The sequence below is a fragment of the Phyllobates terribilis genome, unplaced genomic scaffold (genome assembly GCF_046119375.1).
Source record: "Phyllobates terribilis strain yellow unplaced genomic scaffold, ASM4611937v1 Scaffold_11__3_contigs__length_659146591, whole genome shotgun sequence".
Classification (NCBI taxonomy): domain Eukaryota; kingdom Metazoa; phylum Chordata; class Amphibia; order Anura; family Dendrobatidae; genus Phyllobates; species Phyllobates terribilis.
Genome location: NW_027362771.1, coordinates 592,718,586 through 592,741,484, shown reverse-complemented (window position 1 = coordinate 592,741,484; position 22,899 = coordinate 592,718,586). Strand labels below are relative to the sequence as shown.

At 41.3% G+C, this 22,899-nt stretch overlaps 1 protein-coding gene across 4 annotated transcripts in view; it reads right to left on the bottom strand.

The window, feature by feature from the left end:
* The window catches only part of LOC141167066 (mucin-17-like), a 165,662-nt gene extending 149,040 nt beyond the window's left edge, over positions 1 to 16,622 (bottom strand). For 2 of the 4 annotated variants that reach the window (XM_073654408.1, XM_073654409.1), the window contains exon 1: positions 16,437 to 16,594. In XM_073654408.1, coding sequence (XP_073510509.1) covers positions 16,437 to 16,488 — 52 coding nt within the window. In that variant the 5' untranslated portion in view covers positions 16,489 to 16,594. Of the gene's footprint in view, positions 1 to 16,436 lie in introns of all 4 variants that reach the window. The other 2 variants (XM_073654407.1, XM_073654406.1) reach the window with 2 other exon arrangements.
* Between the last annotated feature and the right edge of the window lie 6,277 nt (positions 16,623 to 22,899).

Below are 22,899 nucleotides of genomic sequence, written 5' to 3'. Positions count from 1 at the left end.
ACGGGTACTCCCTCCTGCCCAGCCTGGTTCCAGCACGCCAGCTGTTTCCGGGTAGTGTCAATGTCACTTTGCCTCCAATGCGTTGTCCTGTCGTGTTGCAGTCGGGTTAGCCGACTCTATGGTGCCTGCAGTTTAGGTGACTCCTATGTGGGCTGCGGGATCTGGCAATGAAGGCTGGTTCCGTAGTGCCAAAAGGACAAGCACCCCCTGTAGGACTGTGGGTTTTGGTAACTGAGGCCGACTCGCAGCCTTGAAACTTTTTTTTACATGGGTTACCTTCTGCTACCCATCTGTGTTCCAGTACCGTCAGCTGGTCCTCGGTAGTTCCATTGGCTCTTGTACCTTCTGCTACCCATCCGGGTTCCAGTACTGTCAGCTGGTTCTCGGCAGTGCCTTTGGATTAGGTGCCTCCTTCTCAGTATCCAAGTTCCACCAACGTCTGCTGGTCCTTGGTAGTGCTTTCTGGCACAGGTACCTCCTGCTTAGTAACCGAGTTCCAGTACCGTCAGCTGGTCCTCGGTAGTTCCATTGGCTCTTGTACCTTCTGCTACCCATCCGGGTTCCAGTACTGTCAGCTGGTCCTCGGTAGTTCCTCAGCCTTCTTGTACCTTCTTCTACATTTCCAAGTTCAAGCTTTTTGAAATGGTTCTTGGTAATCACTCTGGATCTCCCTCATGAGGACCATGAAGACGAGGACCCTGAAGACCAACCCGAAGAAGACGAGGACCCCGAAGACGACGACCCTGAAGACGAGGACCCTGAAGACCACCCCGAAGAAGACGAGGACCCTGAAGACCACCCCGAAGAAGACGAGGACCCTAAAGACGAGGACCCTGAAGACGAGGACCCTGAAGACCAACCCGAAGAAGACGAGGACCCCAAAGACGAGGACCCCCGAAGACGACGACCCTGAAGACGAGGACCCCGAAGATGAAGACGCTGAAGACCACCCCGAAGAAGACCAAGAAGATGACCCTGAAGAAGTTGACCAAGAGGACAAAGAAGAGAAGACAACCACCAAGACACAGAAGAACAAGAGACGAAAACCAAAAAGCAGAAGTACAAGAAGCTGCAGAACAAAAAGCGGAAGAACATTAATCATAAGACTAAAAATCACAGCAAAAGATAATATCTAAATTATAAGCAGAAGATGACTAAGCTGTGTATGGGGGTGAGTCCGTTCCTCCTCATGGTGCCCCTGGAGAAGACCTGCTGCTGCAGGCCAAACTGAACGCGGACAAATCCTGTTGTAAATCTTTTGTGACGGGCAGAACGAAAGGTGTAATGTCCAAACTTTTATAGATAACAACTACAGGAATGCCTGTCACAAATAAGAATATGATGAAGAAGAAGAATATGAAAAAGATGAAGAAGTAGAATATGAAGAAGAATAATTGTTGAATAAGAAGAATATGAAGAATGTAAAAAAAAAAGAATAATACGAAGAAGGTGAAGAAGAAGAAGATGAAGAAGGTGAAGAAGAAGAGGATGAAAAAGATGCTGATGCTGAGGATGATGAAGGAGAAAGTGTGGGAGAAGTAAAAAAGAAGGTGAAGAGCATGGAAGTAGTGAAACATAACTATCTGACAAAATATAAAAATACTTAACATAGTCAATATTTCCGTAACTCAGAACGTCTTAAAAAAAATATTAATTCCTGCTATTCCCTTTGATTGGGCTAAACCTCTATGCCTTTATTGTCTCCCCCACCTCCAACAATACATTCTACATTATTCTTAGTTGTTTTCCTTCATGTAGAATTAACCTACAAGGAAAGAAAGGGTTTATTTTCATTCCGATATTTCTGTCCCATTGACTTGCATTGGTTTCCGGTATCGGAATCGGCGATATCCGATACTTTTTGGGTATCGGTCCGATCCAATCCGATCCGATATTTGCCGATATCGGAAGGTATCGCTCAACACTACTCCTGAATCCTCCGGGGTACCACCTGATGGCAAATGGAGAGAGACTTTCCTACACCCGGTACCCGAAACTTCGCCTGCTCCGTCCAGTGAGCTTGACAATGGGTACCTCAAAGCAGTGGTTACCCCCGAGTCCCTGCACCCCTCCAACCTGGCAGAAGACCCCCTGTTGTCTCCTGAATCCTCTGGGGTACCAGGTGATGGCAAATGGAGAGAGACTTTCCTACACCCGGTACCCAATACTTCGCCCGCTCCGTCCAGTGAGCTTGACAACGGGTACCTCAAAGCAGTGGTTACCCCTGAGACTCTGCACCCCTCCAACCAGGCGGAGGACCTCCAGTTGTCTCGTGAACCCTCCGGGATGCTACCTAATAGCAAATGGACAAAGACTTTCTTACACCCTGTACCTGGTGCTTCGCCCACTTCATCCAGTGAGCTGGACCAAGTGCTGTCCAATGCAATGGTTACCCCTGAGTCTCTGCACACCTCTAACCAGCCGGAAGACCTCCAGTTGTCTCCTGAATCCACCGGGGTGCTATCTGATAATAAATGGAGAGAGACTTTTCTGTGTGCTGTTCCTGGTACTTCACCCTTTTCATCTGTTGCTGAGGATGGCTTAATGGGAGGAAGCATCCTAGTTACCAAGATAATGAGACAAGGTTCGTTTCCTCTGGTGGACAGAAGAGGTAGTCCTCTTGAAGAGAAGGATTGGCCTCCAAATTCTCTGCAGAGCACCCTTGCAGGCTTGAAGAAGAGGGGGCGTAAAGGGGGGTGGTCCTGTAACATACCTGGTGGCATTCTTGCACAGTACACCATCCCCCACTATGCAAGATCGCAAACTTCATCATCAGTCCAATCTGCTAGCCTAGCTTCCCTCCATGCGTTCTGCTTGCCTATGTTCTGGCTGCTTAGGGCGGCGGCCCGATTACTTCCTGCTTCTTGTAGCTGCTGCGGGCACACCCCTAATGCGTCCTCAGCCTATTGCTGTCCGTCACTGGATATTTAAACCAGCTCCACTCTGGAGCTGATGCCTGAGCATCTCGTTCCTTCAGAGGGCTTCTTGCCTCTGTTGTGCCAGGTCCTGTCTGAACTATCTCCTAGCCTGTTGTCTCTCCGCCTTCCTGGAGGCTGTATTTCCATGCCAGTCTGAACATGCCCCTAGCCTGTTTCTCCCGCCTTCTAGGGGCCGCATACCTAGATCTGTTATCTGTGTTTTCTTGCCTGTCTGTCCGCCTTCCTGGAGACTGTATTTCCAGGCCAGTCTGAACACGCTCCTAGCATGTTCTTCCGACTTCTAGGGGCTGTATACCTAGACCCGCTCCTGTATCTTGCTGTTGTGTCTGTTCCTGTCAGTATTCTCTCCTAGCCTTTTTCCTGTTTTGCCTCTATACCCATCCCTTCCCTTTTCCTGCATTGTCTGAACCTGCACCTAACTCCTACTCGCTGTTTCTGTACTTCTGTTTGAGTTTTGTGTCCACTCGCTACTTCTTAGCAAGTACCTAGTGTGTATCTGGTTCTGCTTGTCCCTTTTCCCTTCCTCTGTATCTTCCTGTATTTTCCAGTCTGTTCCATGTGAACAGAGCCCAGTCCTCTCTGCCTTGTCCACTGCAATTGCGGTTCTCTCTGTTCTGACTTGCCCACTGCTCCGGCGGCTTCTCTCTGCTCTCACTTGTCCACTGCTTTGGCGGTTTCTCTCTGCTCTGACTTGCTCACCACTCCGGCGGTTCCTCTCTGCTCTGCCTTGTCAACCGCACCTGCGGTTTAGTTCTGCTCTGCTTTGTTCACTGCTCCTGTGGTTTCCGCCCTGCTCTGCCTTGCTCACCGCTCTGGCGGTTCCTTCCTGCTCTGCCTTGCTCACCGCTCCAGGCGGTCTCGCTCTGCTCTGCCTTTGCTCATTGCTCCAGGCGGTCTCGCTCTGCTCTGCTTTTGTTCACCGCTCCAGGCGATTTCGCTCTGCTCCGCTCTTGCTCACCGCTCCAGGCGGTCTCGCTCTGCTCTGCCTTTGCTCTCCGCTCCAGGCGGTCTCACTCTGCTCTGCCTTTGCTCACCGCTCCAGGCGGTCTCGCCCTGCTCTGCTCTCGCTCACCGCTCCAAGCGGTCTCGCCGTGCTCTGCTCTTGCACACCGCTCCAGGCAGTCTCGCCGTGCTTTGCTCTTGCTCACCGCTCTAGCAGTCTCGTCCTGCTCGGCTCTTGCTCAGCGCTCCGGCAGCCTCGCTCTGCTCTGCTTGTCTACCGCATCTGCGGTTCTGTTCCTGAGTCCCAGTCTGTATTGGACCTTATCCCGCCTGTGCTCCAACCTGCTAGTGCCTTCCTGTCTGCACTCCAGTCGTGCTTGCCTGTACGCCCTGCCTGCATGCCAGTCGTGCTTACCAGTACCCGCCTGCCTGCATGCCAGTCGTGCCTGCCTGTACCCACCAGTCTGTGTGCCAGCCGAACCTGCCTGTTCCTGTATTCCCCGCTGTGGGTCAACAGCCGTCTCCGGGCTCTGACCTGGAGTAGCAACTGGTCCGTCTGCTCGGTTCCTCCCTGGTGCACAGGCGTCGTTAGCCGTCGTGCGACCTTGGTCGGATCGGGCAGATACTTAGTTACGTCCCTCCAGGCACTCTCCGGTTCATGGTCCAGTGGGATCACTAAACATGCACACGCCAGTCAGTCTGGGCATGTGCATAACAGACTGTATGGTAGGATACCCAGGAAGACCCCACTTCTTACCCCGAGACATAAAAAAGCCAGGCTGGAGTTTGCCAAAACTTACCTGAGAAAGCCTAAAATGTTTTGGAAGAATGTTCTCTGGTCAGATGAGACAAAAGTCGAGCTTTTTTTAGAAAAAGCATCAAGATAGAGTGTACAGGAAAAAAAGAGCCATTCAAAGAAAAGAGCATTGTCCCTACAGTCAAACATGGTGCAGGTTCTCTGATATTTTGGGGTTGCTTTGCTGCCTCTGGCACTGGACTGCTTGACCGTGTGCATGGTATTATGAAGTCTGAATACTACCAACAAATTTTGCAGCATAATGTAGGGCCCAGTGTTAGAAAGCTGGGTCTCCCTCAGAGGTCATGGGTCTTCCAGCAGGACAATGACCCAAAACACACTTCCAAACGCACTATAAAATGGTTTGAGAGAAAGCACTGGAGACTTCTAAGGTGGCCAGCAATGAGTCCAGACCTGAATCCCATAGAAAACCTGTGGAGAGATCTCAAAATGGCAGTTTGGAGAAGGCAACCTTCAAATATCAGGGACCTGGAGCAGTTTGCCAAAGAAGAATGGTCTACAATTCCAGCAGTGCATTGTAAGAAACTCATTGATGGCTTCCGGAAGTGGTTGTTCGCAGTTATTTTGACTAAAGGTTGTGCAACCAAGTATTAGGCTGAGGGTGCCAATACTTTTGTCTGGCCCATTTTTGGAGTTTTGCGTGAAATGATCAATGATTTTATTTTTGCTTCATTCTCTTTTGTGTTTTTTCCTTGCAAGCAAATTAAATGAAGGTGATAATACCAAAGAATTTGTGATTGCAATCATTTTCAGGAAGAAACTGAGTATTATCTGACAGAATTGCAGGGGTGCCAATATTTTTGGCCACCTCTGTATATGAAATTTGGGAGGTGTATTAAGAAGAAGATACTAATGGCAACTATACTGACACTTGATGTCATTTCTCTCATATAAAACTAAATCAAAATTAATTTATATTTCTTGAACATACTTACCTAATAATAAAAAATAATAATAATAGATTAGTATAATAGCATATTGCCTTTATGGATTATTATTCCATAGTTAATATTTTAGGAAAGAGCAGATCTGTTATAAGTATGGTTGTTTTATGAGTTTATTCCAAATTATATTGGTGATTAGTAGAGATGAGCGGTGTTCGACTAGAACTGTTTGCCAATCTCAAATTCGAGCTGTTTTGGGCGGTGTTCAAGTCGTTCGACGAACGCGAACGATTTGCAAAAAATTCGGCTGTTCGAAGTTATGTTCGATAACTGTTCGTGCACCAAAAGCGTGTCCTGCATGTCTGGCGCTATTTAGAGCGCCAATCATGCAGGGAATGTCTGCCACTCACTGTAATGCCACAGCCATGGTGGTTGTGGCATTACAGTGGTTGCCCAAATTGATGGGAACAGTGCTCACAGTGAAACATGAAAAGCCGGCATTTTAGCAGCGGCATACACCGGTACCCGACAATTTAGAACAGAAAGAATAGAGTATCACACATAGATTAGATAGATAGAAACATGTCAGTCACATATATAAGAAGTACAGTGACAGTGTTGCTTACTGTACTTGTCATTTAGTGTTAAAATAAAGGATTTATTAAAAAAAAAATTAGTGTTTTCATGCACCGTCTCTTTAAAAAAGCCGCCGACAATTCAGCATCGGTACCCGACAATTTATAACAGAAAGAATAGAGCATCACATCACACGTAGATTAGATAGATAGAAACATGTCAGTCACATATATAAGAAGTACAGTGATAATGTTGATTACTGTACTTGTCATTTAGTGTTAAAATAAAGGATTTATTAAAAAAAAAATGGCATGGGGTTCCCCGTAATTTTAGTCTCTAGCGGAGGTTAAGCAGACGGCTGGGGCAGATGTTTGAAGCCTGGGAAGGGGGTAATACCCACGGAGCTTCATAGGCTGCTAATATCAGCCCCCAGCTGAATACCTAGCCTTTACTAGCTATTAAAATGGGGGACCCCCAAAAAAATGATGTGGGGTCCCCCCAATTTTAATAGCTAGCAAAGGCTAGGCAGACAGCTGGGGGCTGATATTAATAGCCCAGGATGGGTTCCATGAATATTGGCCCCCTCCCAGGCTAGAAACACCAGCCGTCAGCCGCCCCAGAAATGGCGCATCCATAGGATGCGTCCATTCTGGCACTTAGCCTCGCTCTTCCCACTGCCCTGTAGCGGTGGCAGTGGGGTAATAGGGCTGGGGTTGATGTCAGTTTATAATGCCAGCTGACATCAAGCCCAGGTTAGTAATGGAGAGGCGTCTATAATACACCCCCATTACTAACCCCGTAGTCAAAGTTAAAAAAAAACACAAACACCCAGAAGAAAGTCCATTAAGTGAAATAAACACACAATTCTTTATTTTTCTAAATTAAACCATACTTACCATCACGCCCATTCCAGCTGAAGCCAATGTCTTCTGCAATAAAAGTAAAATAATAAAGCAACATCATCCTTACCTTTCCATGGTTCCCACGACAGCTTCAGCTCTGCTACATTCACATGACAGGCTGGATCGCAGCCGAAAGCTGCCATCCAGCTTGCCATGCCGCAGACATTGAGAAGCGCAGGCATGCTTGTGCTCCTCAGTGTCTCACTTTGACGGCATAAAGATGAGCCCAGGTCATGTCCAATGAACTCAGCTCACCTCATGCACGTCACTGACAGCGTGGGAAAATCCTCCTGCGCTTGCAATCAGCGTGAGAGAATTCTCCTGCTGAAGCGCTGAGCGCAGGAGAATTTTCCCACTCTGTCAGTGACGTGCATGAGGTGAGCTCATGTCCAATGAACTCAGCTCACCTCATGCACGTCACTGACAGTATGGGAGAATTCTTCCTGCGCTCAGCGCTTGAGCTGGAGAATTCTCCCAAGCTGGGATGGCATTGAGATGACAGGCTGGATCACAGCTGAGCGCTGCCATCCAGCTTGTCATCCTTCAGAGACACTGCAGAGCGCAAGCATGCCTACGCTCTGCAGTGACTATGAAGGATGGCATGCTAGATGGCAGCGCTCAGCTACCATCCAGCCTGTCATCTCAATGCCATCCCAGCATGGGAGAATTCTCCTGCTGAAGCGCTGAGCACAGGAGAATTTTCCCACGCTGTCAGTGACGTGCATAAGGTGAGCTCATGTCCAATGAACTCAGCTCACCTCATGCACGTCACTGACAGCGTGGGAGAATTGCCTGCGCTCTGCAGTGTCTATGAAGGATGGCATGCTGGATGGCAGCGCTAAATGACAACTACAGTAATCAACACTATCACTGTACTTTTTATATATGTGACTGACATGTTTCTATGTATCTAATCTATGTGTGATGCTCTATTCTTTCTGTTATAAATTGTCGGGTACCGATGCTGAATTGCCGGCTGGCTTTTTTAAAGAGACGGTGCATGAAAACACTATTATTTTTTTTAATAAATCCTTTAACACTAAATGACAAGTACAGTAAGCAACACTGTCACTGTACTTCTTATATATGTGACTGACATGTTTCTATCTATGTGTGATGCTTTATTCTTTCTGTTCTAAATTGTCGGATACCGGTGTATGCCGCTGCTGAATTGCCGGCTTTTCATGTAATACATTCTACATTATTCTTAGTTGTTTTCCTTCATGTAGAATTAACCTACAAGGAAAGAAAGGGTTTATTTTCATTCCGATATTTGTGTCCCATTGACTTGCATTGGTTTCCGGTATAGGAATCGGCGATATCCGATATCTTTTGGGTATCGGTCCAATCCAATCCGATCCGATATTTCCCGATATCGGAAGGTATCGCTCAACACTAGTTATAAATTGTCGGGTACCGATGCTGAATTGCCGGCTGGCTTTTTTAAAGAGACAGGTGCATGAAAACACTATTATTTTTTTTTAATAAATCCTTTAACACTAATTGACAAGTACAGTAACCAACACTGTCACTGTACTTCTTATATATGTGACTGACATGTTTCTATCTATCTAATCTATGTGTGATGCTCTATTCTTTCTGTTCTAAATTGTCGGGTACCGGTGTATGCCGCTCCTGAATTGCCGGCCGGCTTTTTTAAAGAGTGTGTCTTCTGAGCAGTTTGTCAGCTTTTGGACACCTTTGAAGGTGTTTTCTATGTGTTTCTATGTGTTTTTGTTTGCCTGCCATTGGTTTTAACGGTGTTCGACGGTGTGCTAAGGTGTTCGATGAACAGTTCCACAAACATCCCGGTGTTCAATGAACCGAACCGAACCCGAACACTACGCGGGTGGCTCAACACTAGTGATTAGATGAAAGTTTATTAATATCCCTTGATATGCACAGTAGCAATAAAAGCAAATTGATTAGAGTCCAATGATATATGCAATAGGACCTTTTTAATGGGACCTGTACAGTAATGATACTATAGGACTGAATGTTGTCTCTGTTTTGCAGGACCTTTGCATGTGACTGTGACATAATCACAATTCTGGTTTGGCCATTGGCCTGTGATCACCTTTGACCTATGATACTCTAGGCAATAATATGGAAGCCCATTAAAAAAAAGCCTACAAAGCCTACAAGAAAAGTCTACAGATAAAACCTACAAAGAAAAAAGGTCCTCCAACCACTTTAGAAAATTAAATGAGTGAATTTCATTGGCAAAAAGATAATTGAAAACATATAAAACATAGAGATGCCAAAAACAACAGACAGGGAATGAAAAAACATTGGGTCATAATAGTTAGTATTCTGCACCAATTAATGTACGGAAAAAGTCAATGATACCCACCAACACTCAATGAAAATGCACAGTTTTGTCCAACCATAATAAATGTATGTATGTTTCATAAAAATATAAACCATCCATCGCAATAAATAAATTATTCAAATATCAATGAGGTAAAAAAATATACGTAAAATACTTATCATAGTAGATGTCTACATTTCCCATAGGCATAGATAAACAACCTTAAGAATTTTTTGCGATGAAGTGGTTAATACATATAAAGTGCATAAGTCACAATCATTAGGTAGATCTTTCAAAGGTGCTAAGTAAAAAAGTGCAATGTGCAAAAAAAAAAAAATTAAGTAGATGCTGGAAGGTGTTAAAGTTAAATCATAGCTCCTCTCTGTAGACAGACCAGAGATAAATTAATATTCGGCAAGAAAAAAAATGCATATTTAATACTGTTCACAGAAGCATGGTGGTTAATTCCAAGGCAGATTATAATCATAAAAATCAGCAGCTAAGAACACAATCAAATGGTCAATATGCAGCAAAGAATATAGTTACCCGGGCTACAGAGAACAACAGTGTCACCCCTTGACGCACGTTTCTGCGGATCTTCCTCAAAAGGGGTGTGTTCGCCGTAGGACGGAATGTGGGCTCTGTGTTACAGCACCTTAACATGTGAATGTGACATCATCGCAATCCTGTTTTGGCAATTGGCCTGCGATCACAGTAATGATACAATGGGACTGAATGTGGTCTCTGTTATACACGACCTTAGCATGTGACTGTGACATCATCGCAATACTGCTTTGGCAATTGGCCTGTGATCACCATGTGACCGGGTGACATAATTTGATGATGTCACAACAGAAGCCTTAAAAGACTTTGCACTCTGATATTTTTTTTAACTCAATCTAGCCTCAGTCCTCTGATGAAGCCAGTCATGGCGAAACATGTTGAGAAGGCTATGAGTGAATTTTAATCAGCTCTAGTGGTCTTGCAACTGACATCTATAATTGTTCTTAGAAAAGCTATCCTAGCAAGTGGACTGCTGCCATTAATCTGGGTAAGCGATATACTAGCTTTAGGAGAGTGATATCCCATAGAGGAGTCCCCAAGAAATGCTACACATAAATACCACCTGAGTTATTTCAATCTTTGTTAGACCATATTAATTAATTACAATGAAAGTCAAGTTTTAATCAAATTACTTCTTAAATTGGGTCCATTTACTCTTTGGATAATAATAAGTTAGTATTATTTCTCATCCCTAAAGGGTTTTGTTAGATGCTCAGTTCTCTATCTCTGCTTGTGGCTCATTCTCAATACTGAATAAATTGGGATGTTTTGAAAATTTTGTTTCCATTTTTTCATCATTTGCAGATCATTAACATGTTTATCAATCTTGTGAGTTCCAGAATCCCCCAACTTTTGGTGTTGTAATTTCAATGGAGTAGGTTGTCCAATTAAATAATGTGTTATTCTTCGACACTTTCTGTTTTGTATACTAAGGCTACTTTATTTATTTATTTCTTTTACTCACTTATATAGCGCCATTAATTTCACAGCGCTTTACAGACACTATGGCCACTGTCCCTCACAATCTACATTCCCTATCAGTATGTCTTTGGAGTTTGGGAGGAAACCGGAGAACCCGGAGGAAACCCACACAAACACAGGGAAAACATACAAACTCCGAGCAGCTTTCACACGTTCAAAATTTGGTCAGTATTTTACATCAGTATTTGTAAACCCAAACCAGGAGAGGGTGAAAAATACAGAAATGGTGACTTGTTTTTATTATACTTTTCCTCTAATTATTCCACTCCTGATTTTTGCTTAAAAAAACTAATGTGAAATACTGACCAAATACTGAAAGTGTGAACGTGCCTTAATACTGAGTTATGTAGGATTATTGTATTATTATATATCTTGGTACTTCCATATCAATACCATAAAGACAAATGTAAAAAAATTCCTGCCAACAGCCCATGCCAGGCACTTTCTTTCAATTGCCCACCAACACCTTTATTTCATGATGCCACTTCACCTACTAGTCAATACATTCTATCACAGAGATTTCTTGTCTGGAGCTCATATATTCTATTGGTTAGTAACAATTTCCCCTAATATAGGTAAAAAAATCCTTTCTGACCAATCCTGGCAATCAGACTAGAATAAATCTCTGAATCATGGGTGGACAAGGGTGCTGAGCCCTATTTTTTCTTTTTTTGTGTAGTACATATTGGGTGTTTGGCCCCCTCTAGGATAGAGCACCCTTATCTACCCATCTTTCGCATAAAAGGATTTAATTGCGAGCTTCGCCTGGTTTCCTTTTCAAACATACACAGCTGAAATCATACAGTCAGTGTGTGATACATGCTTCCTGTAGATCAGCTGTCAGCTTTCCTTTAACCTACATTACTAACCACTGAGTCCCCATGTTTGGGTGCTTTATTTAATTTTGCAGGAGAGGTGGAAACCCCTTAGTGACCACCAATATGTCTTTTTACTGACCTACAGTATCCCCCGACGGGTGATGATCCACTATCTAACAGCTTTACCCTATAGCTAATAACTTGCTGAGTCAGCCGCCAAAGGTGTTGGCACTGACCACAGCTGTTTAACCCCTTGAATGCTGCTGTCAATAGTGACTACGGTATCTAGATGGTTAACAGAGTGTGGGGGATTCCTCTTTAACCTCATCGGCACCCTGAGATCTTGATTGTGTGGTCCTGATACTTGCCATGGCAGTTCATAGCCAAATAATGGCCTTAGAGTCTGCCGGCAAAAATGACCTGTTCAGAAGTTATCAAAATTCAGGTGGTAAAAATAAACTTTTATAAATTCCTGTCATGCCACTTTGCATTAATTCCCAAAAAACACCTGAAGGGTTAATTCCCAAAAAACACCTGAAGGGTTAATGAACTACCTGACAGCAGTTTTGAATACGTTGAGTGGTGTGATTTTACAATTTTGACACTTTTTGAGGTTTCCAATATATGGGTCCCTCAAAGTCCTATGGAGACTATAGAAGCAAGCAAAAAGTTTTTAAAAATATTAAAAAAATAAAAAAAATATAAAAGTTTAAATCACCTCCCTTTCTCCCCATTCAAAATAAAATTATAAAAAAAAAACACATACACATATTTGGTATCGCCGCATTCAGAAACGCCAGATCTATCAATGCAAAAAAAGAATTAATCCAAATGATAAATGGCGTAACAAGAAAAAAATTCGAAATGCAATGAAAACATAAAATCTACCCCAAAAGGGTATCAATAAAAACGTCAGCCTGGTGCACAAAAAATAAGCCCTCACCCGGCCCCAGATCACGAAAAATGGAGACTCTACAGGTCTTGGAAAATGGCGCCATTTTTTTTTAGCAAACTTAGAAAAATGTTTTTCAATTAAATAAAAAAGAACCTGTACATGTTTGGTGTCTACAAACTCGTAATGACCTGGAGAATAATAATGGAAGTTTTAGCATTCAGTGAACGTGTTAAAAAAAATAAGAAAAAAACATCAGTGGTTTTGCACTCTTTTTGCAATTTCACCGTACTTGGAATTTTTTTCCCGGTTTCCCGTAAACTATATGGCAAAACCAGTAATGTCTTTCAAAAGTACAACTCTTCCGGCAAAAAATAAGCCCTCACATGGCCATATTTACAAAAATATAAAAACGCTATGGCTCTGGGAACAAGGGGAGCAAAAAACAAAAATGCAAAAACGAAAAATCCCAGGGTTGCGAAGGAGTTTAAGGTAACATTAATCTAGTTGAGTAGACATTTCAACTTTGCCTCATATTAAAAAACAACAACTTTTTGTTTCCATGATAAATTTAGGCTTAAACCAATTGGACTGAGTAGTCATTTCAATGGGGCTTTATACAAAAAATTCTTGGGCATTTAGAACATCGTTTTTTTATCACTACCCGAGATGTTCTGCATTTCATATTGTCAATGGCCTCTGCTACCTGCGCATATAAATGTAATTTTACATTGTGAATTTTAATATAAAGAAGTAACTGTGGTTTAGTTTAGAAGATCTATTGAAGGATTGATGGTGCCGACATTTGTAACTTTTGTAGTTTGTAATTTGCAAAATTAGTCATTTCTGCACAGGGCAATGTATTACGAACCAGTAGACACATCATATGCTACCATGTGGTGTCTCCATGAAATGTCATGTTGGAATTACAGTAATACGGAAGAACTGTAATGCATAAGACATAGATTCATGATGCAGCCATTCACGTAGGCTAATGGAACCTAAAATCAATATGGCTTCTTACCCAGATCCTTGTTTGTATTCAATATTAAAATATACTAACAACAATTTTTTTTGCAAATTTTCATAAGTATAGAGAATTAAATTCATAAACTGGCAGTTTTTGTTTTTTATTTCTTTCATTTTTCAACTGAGAAAGGGGAGTGGTTCAAAAACTTTTATATATATATATTTTTTATATATTTTAAAACACATTTTCTATATTTTTACTTTGTTTTGTTTTGATTTTTTGTCTTTTTAGTCTCTTAAGTGGAATTGTGATTGTTTTATTGCTCGATGAATAAAACTCCCTGAGGAAGTCACATTTGTGATAATATGCATGGGGATGCTTCGTTAACCCCATATCCTTTGGCATCCCTCTTTTTTTTTTGCAATGTTCACTTTGGTAATATTTAAATTATTTACATATTTATTTGTCTATTGTATCATTTATTGGTTTGCTATGGTTCATTTACTACTTTGGACTTTCATGCATTTCATAGGTGTTTTTCTACACTTTAGCACTTTATGCAGTATGTAACATGATGTATTTTCTATGCTAGGGGAATTTCCGCCTTACATAGTAAAATAGGGGTCATTCTGACCCCAACACTTATTATAGTGTTTTTAATGAATTTATATTTAGCTTTGAGTTATTTTACACTTTTTTACATACTTTTAATTTTGTTTTTGTGTCACGTGAATTACTTGTATTGATTTAATAAACTATATTATTTATTGTCCCATGCTAGACCCAAAATATATAGCTCCTTTTTCTTTTTCCTGCGTTATAAAAATGCATTTCCACCATTGGTTTTTGAGTTTAGTTTTTACGACATTCATTGACCAGTAAAAAAAGACCTGGTAAAATGATTCTCTGGGTCAGTACAATCATGGCGATACCAAACTTGCCTGGTTTTCTTTATGTTTTAGACATTAAAAATTTCTGAACCTTTCATAAAAATTACCTTTTCTGAGGTTTGTAACTTTTTTTATGTTCCCATATGAGGGCTTCTTTTTGTGCCATTGAGTCTTACTTTTTATTGATATTATGTTTGGGTACACACAACATTGTGATCACATTTTATTGCATTTTTGGGGATAATTCTAGTGCCCAAAAAATGGCTTTTCTGGTGATTTTTTTTTTCTTCATGGCATTCACCATACTAGTGAATAATTTTTATATTTTCATAAATCGAAGTTTCACAGACGCTCAATGCCAAATATGATTTTTTTTTTACGTTTTCAACTTGGAAAACTGGTGGCTCTAACTTATAGTTTTTTAATGGTTTAAAAACATTTTTTCTCTTTTTTTCCTTTTTTTTAAATCCCTATGGAGCTTTGACTTTTGATCGTTCTATCTCTTGTTCTATATATTGCAGTATTGCAATATATTGAAGAAATGACCATCTCTTGTGCCTGTGGCTGGATTTCATGGGAGCACAAAGATGGTTGCGACCGGGGCATTCCTTCATAATCCAAACCACTAGAGAAGATGGTGTCCAGAATCTGGGTCAGGATACAGTACTTCTTATTAAACATGAGAATGTATCCTCCTCTAGAGTCCCAAGACCATGATTTTTTTTGTGTGGCATGCTGATGTTTTTATTGACACCATTTTTGGGGACATGCAACATTTTGATTGTTTTTTATTGCATTTTTTAGGGAATGTATGGCAACAAAAATGGCAATTATGGCATTCACCATACTGGTTAACTAATTTTATATTTTCATAAATCGAACTTTGCTCAATACCAAATATGTTTTCTTTTGTCTATTTTTGTTCAAGTGAGAAAAGGCTTCAAACTTTTGTACGTTTTAAAACATTTTTTAAAACATTTATTCTCTATTTTTTTTTTCAGTCCACCGAGCAGACTTGGACCTATGATCATTTGCTTGTTCCATATGCTACAAATAAAACAGTGTTAGAGAATATAGCAGAAATGAGCCTGTGGCTGGACTTGATGGGAGTACAAAGATGACGATGATGGGGACATTTGTTTGCCTCATTCTGCCATGGTAACTCATCGTTATGCCATTCCAGATTTTAGATACCTGTGTCAGAGATTGACATTGGCATTTAAGTGATTAAACAGTAGCAATTGGAATGGTTAGGTTAAGTTTTGGTGAGTTTTCAGCAAAGTCGATGGAATTTATAGAAATCTCGTGCCTGCCGTGAATTTTTTTGAGGCTGCGTAAACTGATCTGAAGTATGTTTTTGAAATCCGCAACATGTCGACCAATCTTGCGGGTATGCCGAGTTTTAAGTTCAAATTTTCCCCATGAAGTTGCATTAGAAGTGTAAAATCCACGTGGTAAAAATGCATGTAATCCGCACATGACTGTATTAATAAAGTTCTGCGAAAAAAACTTTATGCAAAACATGGTATACCAAAAAGAGTCAAAAACACAGTTTCAAAAATGCGATAAAACACATTAAATAATGCACAAAAAAATCACAATGAAAAAAGCAAGTGATTTAATTTAGCCAAAAGGTGTAGAAATATTGCAGAAAATCTGCCATATGAAACTCTTAGCTCCTCAGCCCTCTTTATTCATATGCATAAATATATGTCGGACGACAGGAAAGAGTTAAGGATGCACCAAGTGTATTACTAAATGTCCAAATTTATTATAAATTGGGTCCAAATAACAAGCTAAAAAAATAGCAACATTCTCAAATTTTTTTAAAAAAACTCATAGATAAATGATAGAAAAATGCAGTTAAAAATATTAGCAATTTTAGGCAAAATAAATGTGTGATGATGGCCATACTTTAATTAATAGAAATTAATTGGCAATTTTTCTTACCCGTTGCGAAAAAAATGAGCTCCAACAGCAGTATGGTCCATATGGCCCTCATTCTTGCAATGAAGTTGTTCACTGCTCACCATCCATCCCAATCTGATCATTGCTAGTACAAATGCACTGCCTTTCCTTACCTGATTCCTATCTCTGTAACTATGTAAGTGACAAGGTCATCTGATTATTACAGTTAATGATTTGCATAAGCCATGTTCATAATAGTATAACAGGCAATATATAAAGAACCAGGGCAATAAAAGTATAAAATAACGTGAACATTATTTTTTCCTCTTCTTCCTCTTCTTCTTCTGTATTGATTGATTGCTTGATTGTGTTCTTAGACTTTCCAACTCATCTCTGATTTTTTTTTTCATTTCAAGGATGTGACTCATTTTGGTTTCGAGGTCACAAGGTATTTGCTTGCAATTTTTGTTCTTGTTAATTTGTATTTTGGGGTATTTTTTTATTACATTTTTGATAGATAATATCTCATCTGAAATTTGAATTTTTTTTCTTGTATTAATGTGTAAAAAAAAATAATTCCATATTTGTTTTTTTTTAATTCCTACTTTTATATATTCTGTAGTTCTCCAAACAACTTACATCATGTTTTAGATCTGTTGTGCTGCATTAACTGTTAGGTTGTGTGCAGAGTTTTTTTAGGTTTGTTAAAGCAACAAGTTTTTCAAGCAGCAACCGCATTAGGAAACACTACTTTTGTAAGAGTTTTTGGAAGAGTTTTTGTTTTCTTGAAGTATAATACAAAGTTATATTGTGGTACCGTGTTAGCCAGAAAAATCGATGCAAATACTTTTATGCCCAAAAATGACAAAAGTATTCTTGGAGCAATACCTTTATTGGCTAACCAGAAAAAATATACATAGGTGCATCTCACGAAATTAGAATATCATCAAAAAGTTAATTTATTTCAGTTCTTCAATACAAAAAGTGAAACTCCTATATTATATAGAGTCATTACACACAGAGTGATCTATTTCAAGTGTTTATTTCTGTTATCGTTGATGATTATGGCTTACAGCCAATGAAAACACAAAAATCATTATCTCAGTAAATTAGAATACTTTATAACAACAGCTTGAAAAATGTTTTTAAAATCCAAATGTTGTCCTACTGAAATGTATGTTCAGTAAATGCCTTAATACTTGGTCGGGGCTCCTTTTGCATCAATTACGGCTTCAATGCAGCAATGTGGCATGGAGGCAATCAGCCTGTGGCACCGCTGAGGGGTTATGGAAGCCCAGGTGGCTTTGATAGCAGCCTTCAGCTCATCTGCATTGTTGGGTCTGGTGTCTCATCTTCCTTTTGACAATACCCCATAGATTCTCTATAATAGATTCTCTATGGGGTTAAGGTCAGGCGAGTTTTCTGGCCAATCAAGCACAGTGATACTGTTGTTTGTAAACCAGGTATTGGTACTTTTGGCAGTGTGGACAGGGGCCAATTCCTGCTGGAGAATGACATTTCCATCTCCAAAAAGCTTGTCTGCAGAGGGAAGCATGAAGAGCTCTCAAATCACAAACATATGGAATGGACATATAGAGCACAAACAGATGAAATGAACACATGGAGAGCAGAAATGGACACATGGAGTGCAAATAGATGAAATGGAAGCATGGAGCGTAAACAGATGAAATGGGCACATGGAGCGCAAGAATGGACACATTGAGCACAAACATGAAATGGGCACATGGAGCGCAAACAGATGAAATGGGCACATGGAGCACAAACAGATGAAATTGACACATGGAGCGCAAACATGAAATGGACACCTGGAGCATAAACAGATGAAATGGACACATGGAGCCCAAATAGATGAAATGGACACATGGACCGCAAACAGATGAAATTGGCACAAGGAGCGCAAGAATGGACACATGGACCGCAAACAGATGAAATTGGCACAAGGAGCGCAAGAATGGACACATGGAGCGCAAACAGATGAAATGGACACATGGAGCGTAAACAGATGAAATGGGCACATGGAGCGCAAACAGATGAAATGGACACATGAAGCGCAAATACTTGAAATGGACACATGGAGCGCAAACAGATGAAATGGACACATGGAGCGTAAACAGATGAAATGGGCACATGGAGCACAAACAGATGAAATTGACACATGGAGCGCAAACATGAAATGGACACCTGGAGCATAAACAGATTAAATGGACACATGGAGCCCAAATAGATGAAATGGACACATGGACCGCAAACAGATGAAATTGGCACAAGGAGCGCAAGAATGGACACATGGACCGCAAACAGATGAAATGGACACATGGAGCATAAACAGATGAAATGAACACATTGAGCGCAAACAGATGAAATGGACACATGGAGCATAAACAGATGAAATGGACACATTGAGCGCAAACAGATGAAATGGGCACATGGAGCACAAACAGATGAAATTGACACAAGGAGTGCAAACATGAAATGGACACCTGGAGCATAAACAGATTAAATGGACACATGGAGCCCAAATAGATGAAATGGATACATGGACCGCAAACAGATGAAATTGGCACAAGGAGCGCAAGAATGGACACATGGACCGCAAACAGATGAAATTGGCACAAGGAGCGCAAGAATGGACACATGGAGCGCAAACAGATGAAATGGACACATGGAGCGTAAACAGATGAAATGGACACATGGAGCGTAAACAGATGAAATGGGCACAAGGAGCGCAAACAGATGAAATGGACACATGGAGCGTAAACAGATGAAATGGGCACATGGAGCGCAAACAGATGAAATGGACACATGGACCGCAAACAGATGAAATGGGCACAAGGAGCGCAAGAATGGACACATGGAGCGCAAACAGATGAAATGGACACATGGAGCGTAAACAGATGAAATGGGCACATGGAGCGTAAACAGATGAAATGGACACGTGGAGCGTAAACAGATGAAATGGGCACATGGTTCGTAAACAGATGAATTGGGCACATGGAGCACAAACAGATGAAATGGGCACATGGAGCGCAAACAGATGAAGTGGGCACATGGAGCACAAACAGATGAAATGGGCACATGGAGCACAAAGATGAAATGGGCACATGGAGTGCAAACAGATGAAATGGGCACATGGAGCACAAACAGATGAAATGGGCACATGGAGTGCAAACAGATGAAATGGGCACATGGAGTGCAAACAAATGAAATGAGCCCATTGAGCGCAAACAGATGAAATGGGCACATGGAGCGCAAACAGATGAAATGGACACATGGCGCATAAACAGATGAAATGGGCACATGGAACGCAAACAGATGAAATGGGCACAAGGCGCGCAAACAGCTGAAATGGGCACATGGAGCGCAAACAGATGAAATGGACACATGGAGCGTAAACAGATGAAATGGACACATGGAGCGTAAACAGAAAAAATGGGCACATGGCGCGTAAACAGATGAAATGGGCACATGGAGCGCAAACGGATGAAATGGACACATGGAGCGCAAACAGATGAAATTGGCACAAGGAGCGCAAGAATGGACACATGGACCGCAAACAGATGAAATTGGCACAAGGAGCGCAAGAATGGACACATGGAGCGCAAACAGATGAAATGGACACATGGAGCGTAAACAGATGAAATGGGCACATGGAGCGCAAACAGATGAAATGGACACATGAAGCGCAAATACTTGAAATGGACACATGGAGCGCAAACAGATGAAATGGACACATGGAGCGTAAACAGATGAAATGGGCACATGGAGCACAAACAGATGAAATTGACACATGGAGCGCAAACATGAAATGGACACCTGGAGCATAAACAGATTAAATGGACACATGGAGCCCAAATAGATGAAATGGACACATGGACCGCAAACAGATGAAATTGGCACAAGGAGCGCAAGAATGGACACATGGACCGCAAACAGATGAAATGGACACATGGAGCATAAATAGATGAAATGAACACATTGAGCGCAAACAGATGAAATGGACACATGGAGCATAAACAGATGAAATGGACACATTGAGCGCAAACAGATGAAATGGGCACATGGAGCACAAACAGATGAAATTGACACAAGGAGTGCAAACACGAAATGGACACCTGGAGCATAAACAGATTAAATGGACACATGGAGCCCAAATAGATCAAATGGATACATGGACCGCAAACAGATGAAATTGGCACAAGGAGCGCAAGAATGGACACATGGAGCGCAAACAGATGAAATGGACACATGGAGCGTAAACAGATGAAATGGACACATGGAGCGTAAACAGATGAAATGGGCACAAGGAGCGCAAACAGATGAAATGGACACATGGAGCGTAAACAGATGAAATGGGCACATGGAGCGCAAACAGATGAAATGGACACATGGACCGCAAACAGATGAAATGGGCACAAGGAGCGCAAGAATGGACACATGGAGCGCAAACAGATGAAATGGACACATGGAGCGTAAACAGATGAAATGGGCACATGGAGCGTAAACAGATGAAATGGACACGTGGAGCGTAAACAGATGAAATGGGCACATGGTTCGTAAACAGATGAATTGGGCACATGGAGCACAAACAGATGAAATGGGCACATGGAGCGCAAACAGATGAAGTGGGCACATGGAGCACAAACAGATGAAATGGGCACATGGAGCACAAAGATGAAATGGGCACATGGAGTGCAAACAGATGAAATGGGCACATGGAGCACAAACAGATGAAATGGGCACATGGAGTGCAAACAGATGAAATGGGCACATGGAGTGCAAACAAATGAAATGAGCCCATTGAGCGCAAACAGATGAAATGGGCACATGGAGCGCAAACAGATGAAATGGACACATGGCGCATAAACAGATGAAATGGGCACATGGAACGCAAACAGATGAAATGGGCACAAGGCGCGCAAACAGCTGAAATGGGCACATGGAGCGCAAACAGATGAAATGGACACATGGAGCGTAAACAGATGAAATGGACACATGGAGCGTAAACAGAAAAAATGGGCACATGGCGCGTAAACAGATGAAATGGGCACATGGAGCGCAAACGGATGAAATGGACACATGGAGTGCAAACAAATGAAATGGGCACATGGAGCGCAAACAGATGAAATGGTCACATGGAGCGTAAGAATGGACACATGGAGCGCAAACAGATGAAATGGACATACTATATAGAGATGAAAAATGGATCATAAAATTAATGAAACCATGGTGAGTTTGTTGCGGCCTCAACATGGACTGGTGAATAAGCCTTCAGTGTACTGATTTTATAGGACTATGGAGCTTTACAGTTGTTAATACTGCATTACATCGATGCTAGTACTTTTAATCTCCACCATACTACTCTAAATATGCTGTCATAACTATTATTATAAACGTATCACATTTTATTCATTCATATTGTTTGTACCCTCCAACAAAATTGCATTTTACCATATTCAGAATCAGCATTATATTCCAAAGAAACTTGAAAAAAATAAGGATAATTAAAAACTAATCTAGACGTGCAGATGTCATTATATTATCTGTAACAATCTGAACAGATAATCATTACAGTTCTAGAAGATATAAAGGACTTATTGACGCACAACTAGTGGAGTAGCATGACGGGAAGGAACAGCAGAGGCAGTTGCCCTAAGCAAAAAATTCTTAGGGACACACAATTTCAAAAGAAAAAAAAATAATGTCGCAGTGACATTTGAACTGTATCTGCGTTAACATGACACCAATTCAGTTGAATCCTGTGGTAGACCAGGAAGCCATAGATCGCTTGCCCCACCACTGTACATCATGTAGACCACAGGATGTTGTAGGCCTACAAGACATCATTATCTTGGTGCAGACCACACAATGACATCATTGGCCTGCTCTGTTGTGCAAGTGAGAAGACGACTCGCCCACTCGGTTTCAGTGAGTGTAAACTATGTTTTTGTGTGGTGGTGGCACAAACATAGCATGATTACTTTGAAGAGGGTACTGAGGGGGCCTCATTTGTTTTTCATGAACCACTAATGGAGCATAAATAAGTTCTAAATGGGGGACTCAGGAGGCATTATTTGTTTTAAGGGTGCATTATTATAAGACTATAGACTACACTAGTTAAGTTGCCCTGGGCACTGCCAATCCTTGCTTTGCTACTGTGTTCAGCAGAACTATGTAAGAAATAATTAAAAAAAATAAAATAATCATCATCTGCCAATCGAAATATATTTGTGCTAACATTAGCAGTTATGGCAGTATAAAAATAAGATTTAAATGGATTTTTCATTAAGACCAACCAATTTTCTCACCACATTACCTATTATACTACCTACTTATACTTATATAGGCTTATACTACCTTCTTTTCAACTATCTCGCTATGCAAGCAAAAATTTGTTTTTCAAAAAGTCAATTACATGTGTCATTTTACCATCCAAAATCTTGAGAAGTGTAAGAATAGAAGTTAGAGTGTTCCATACTAGAAGTAA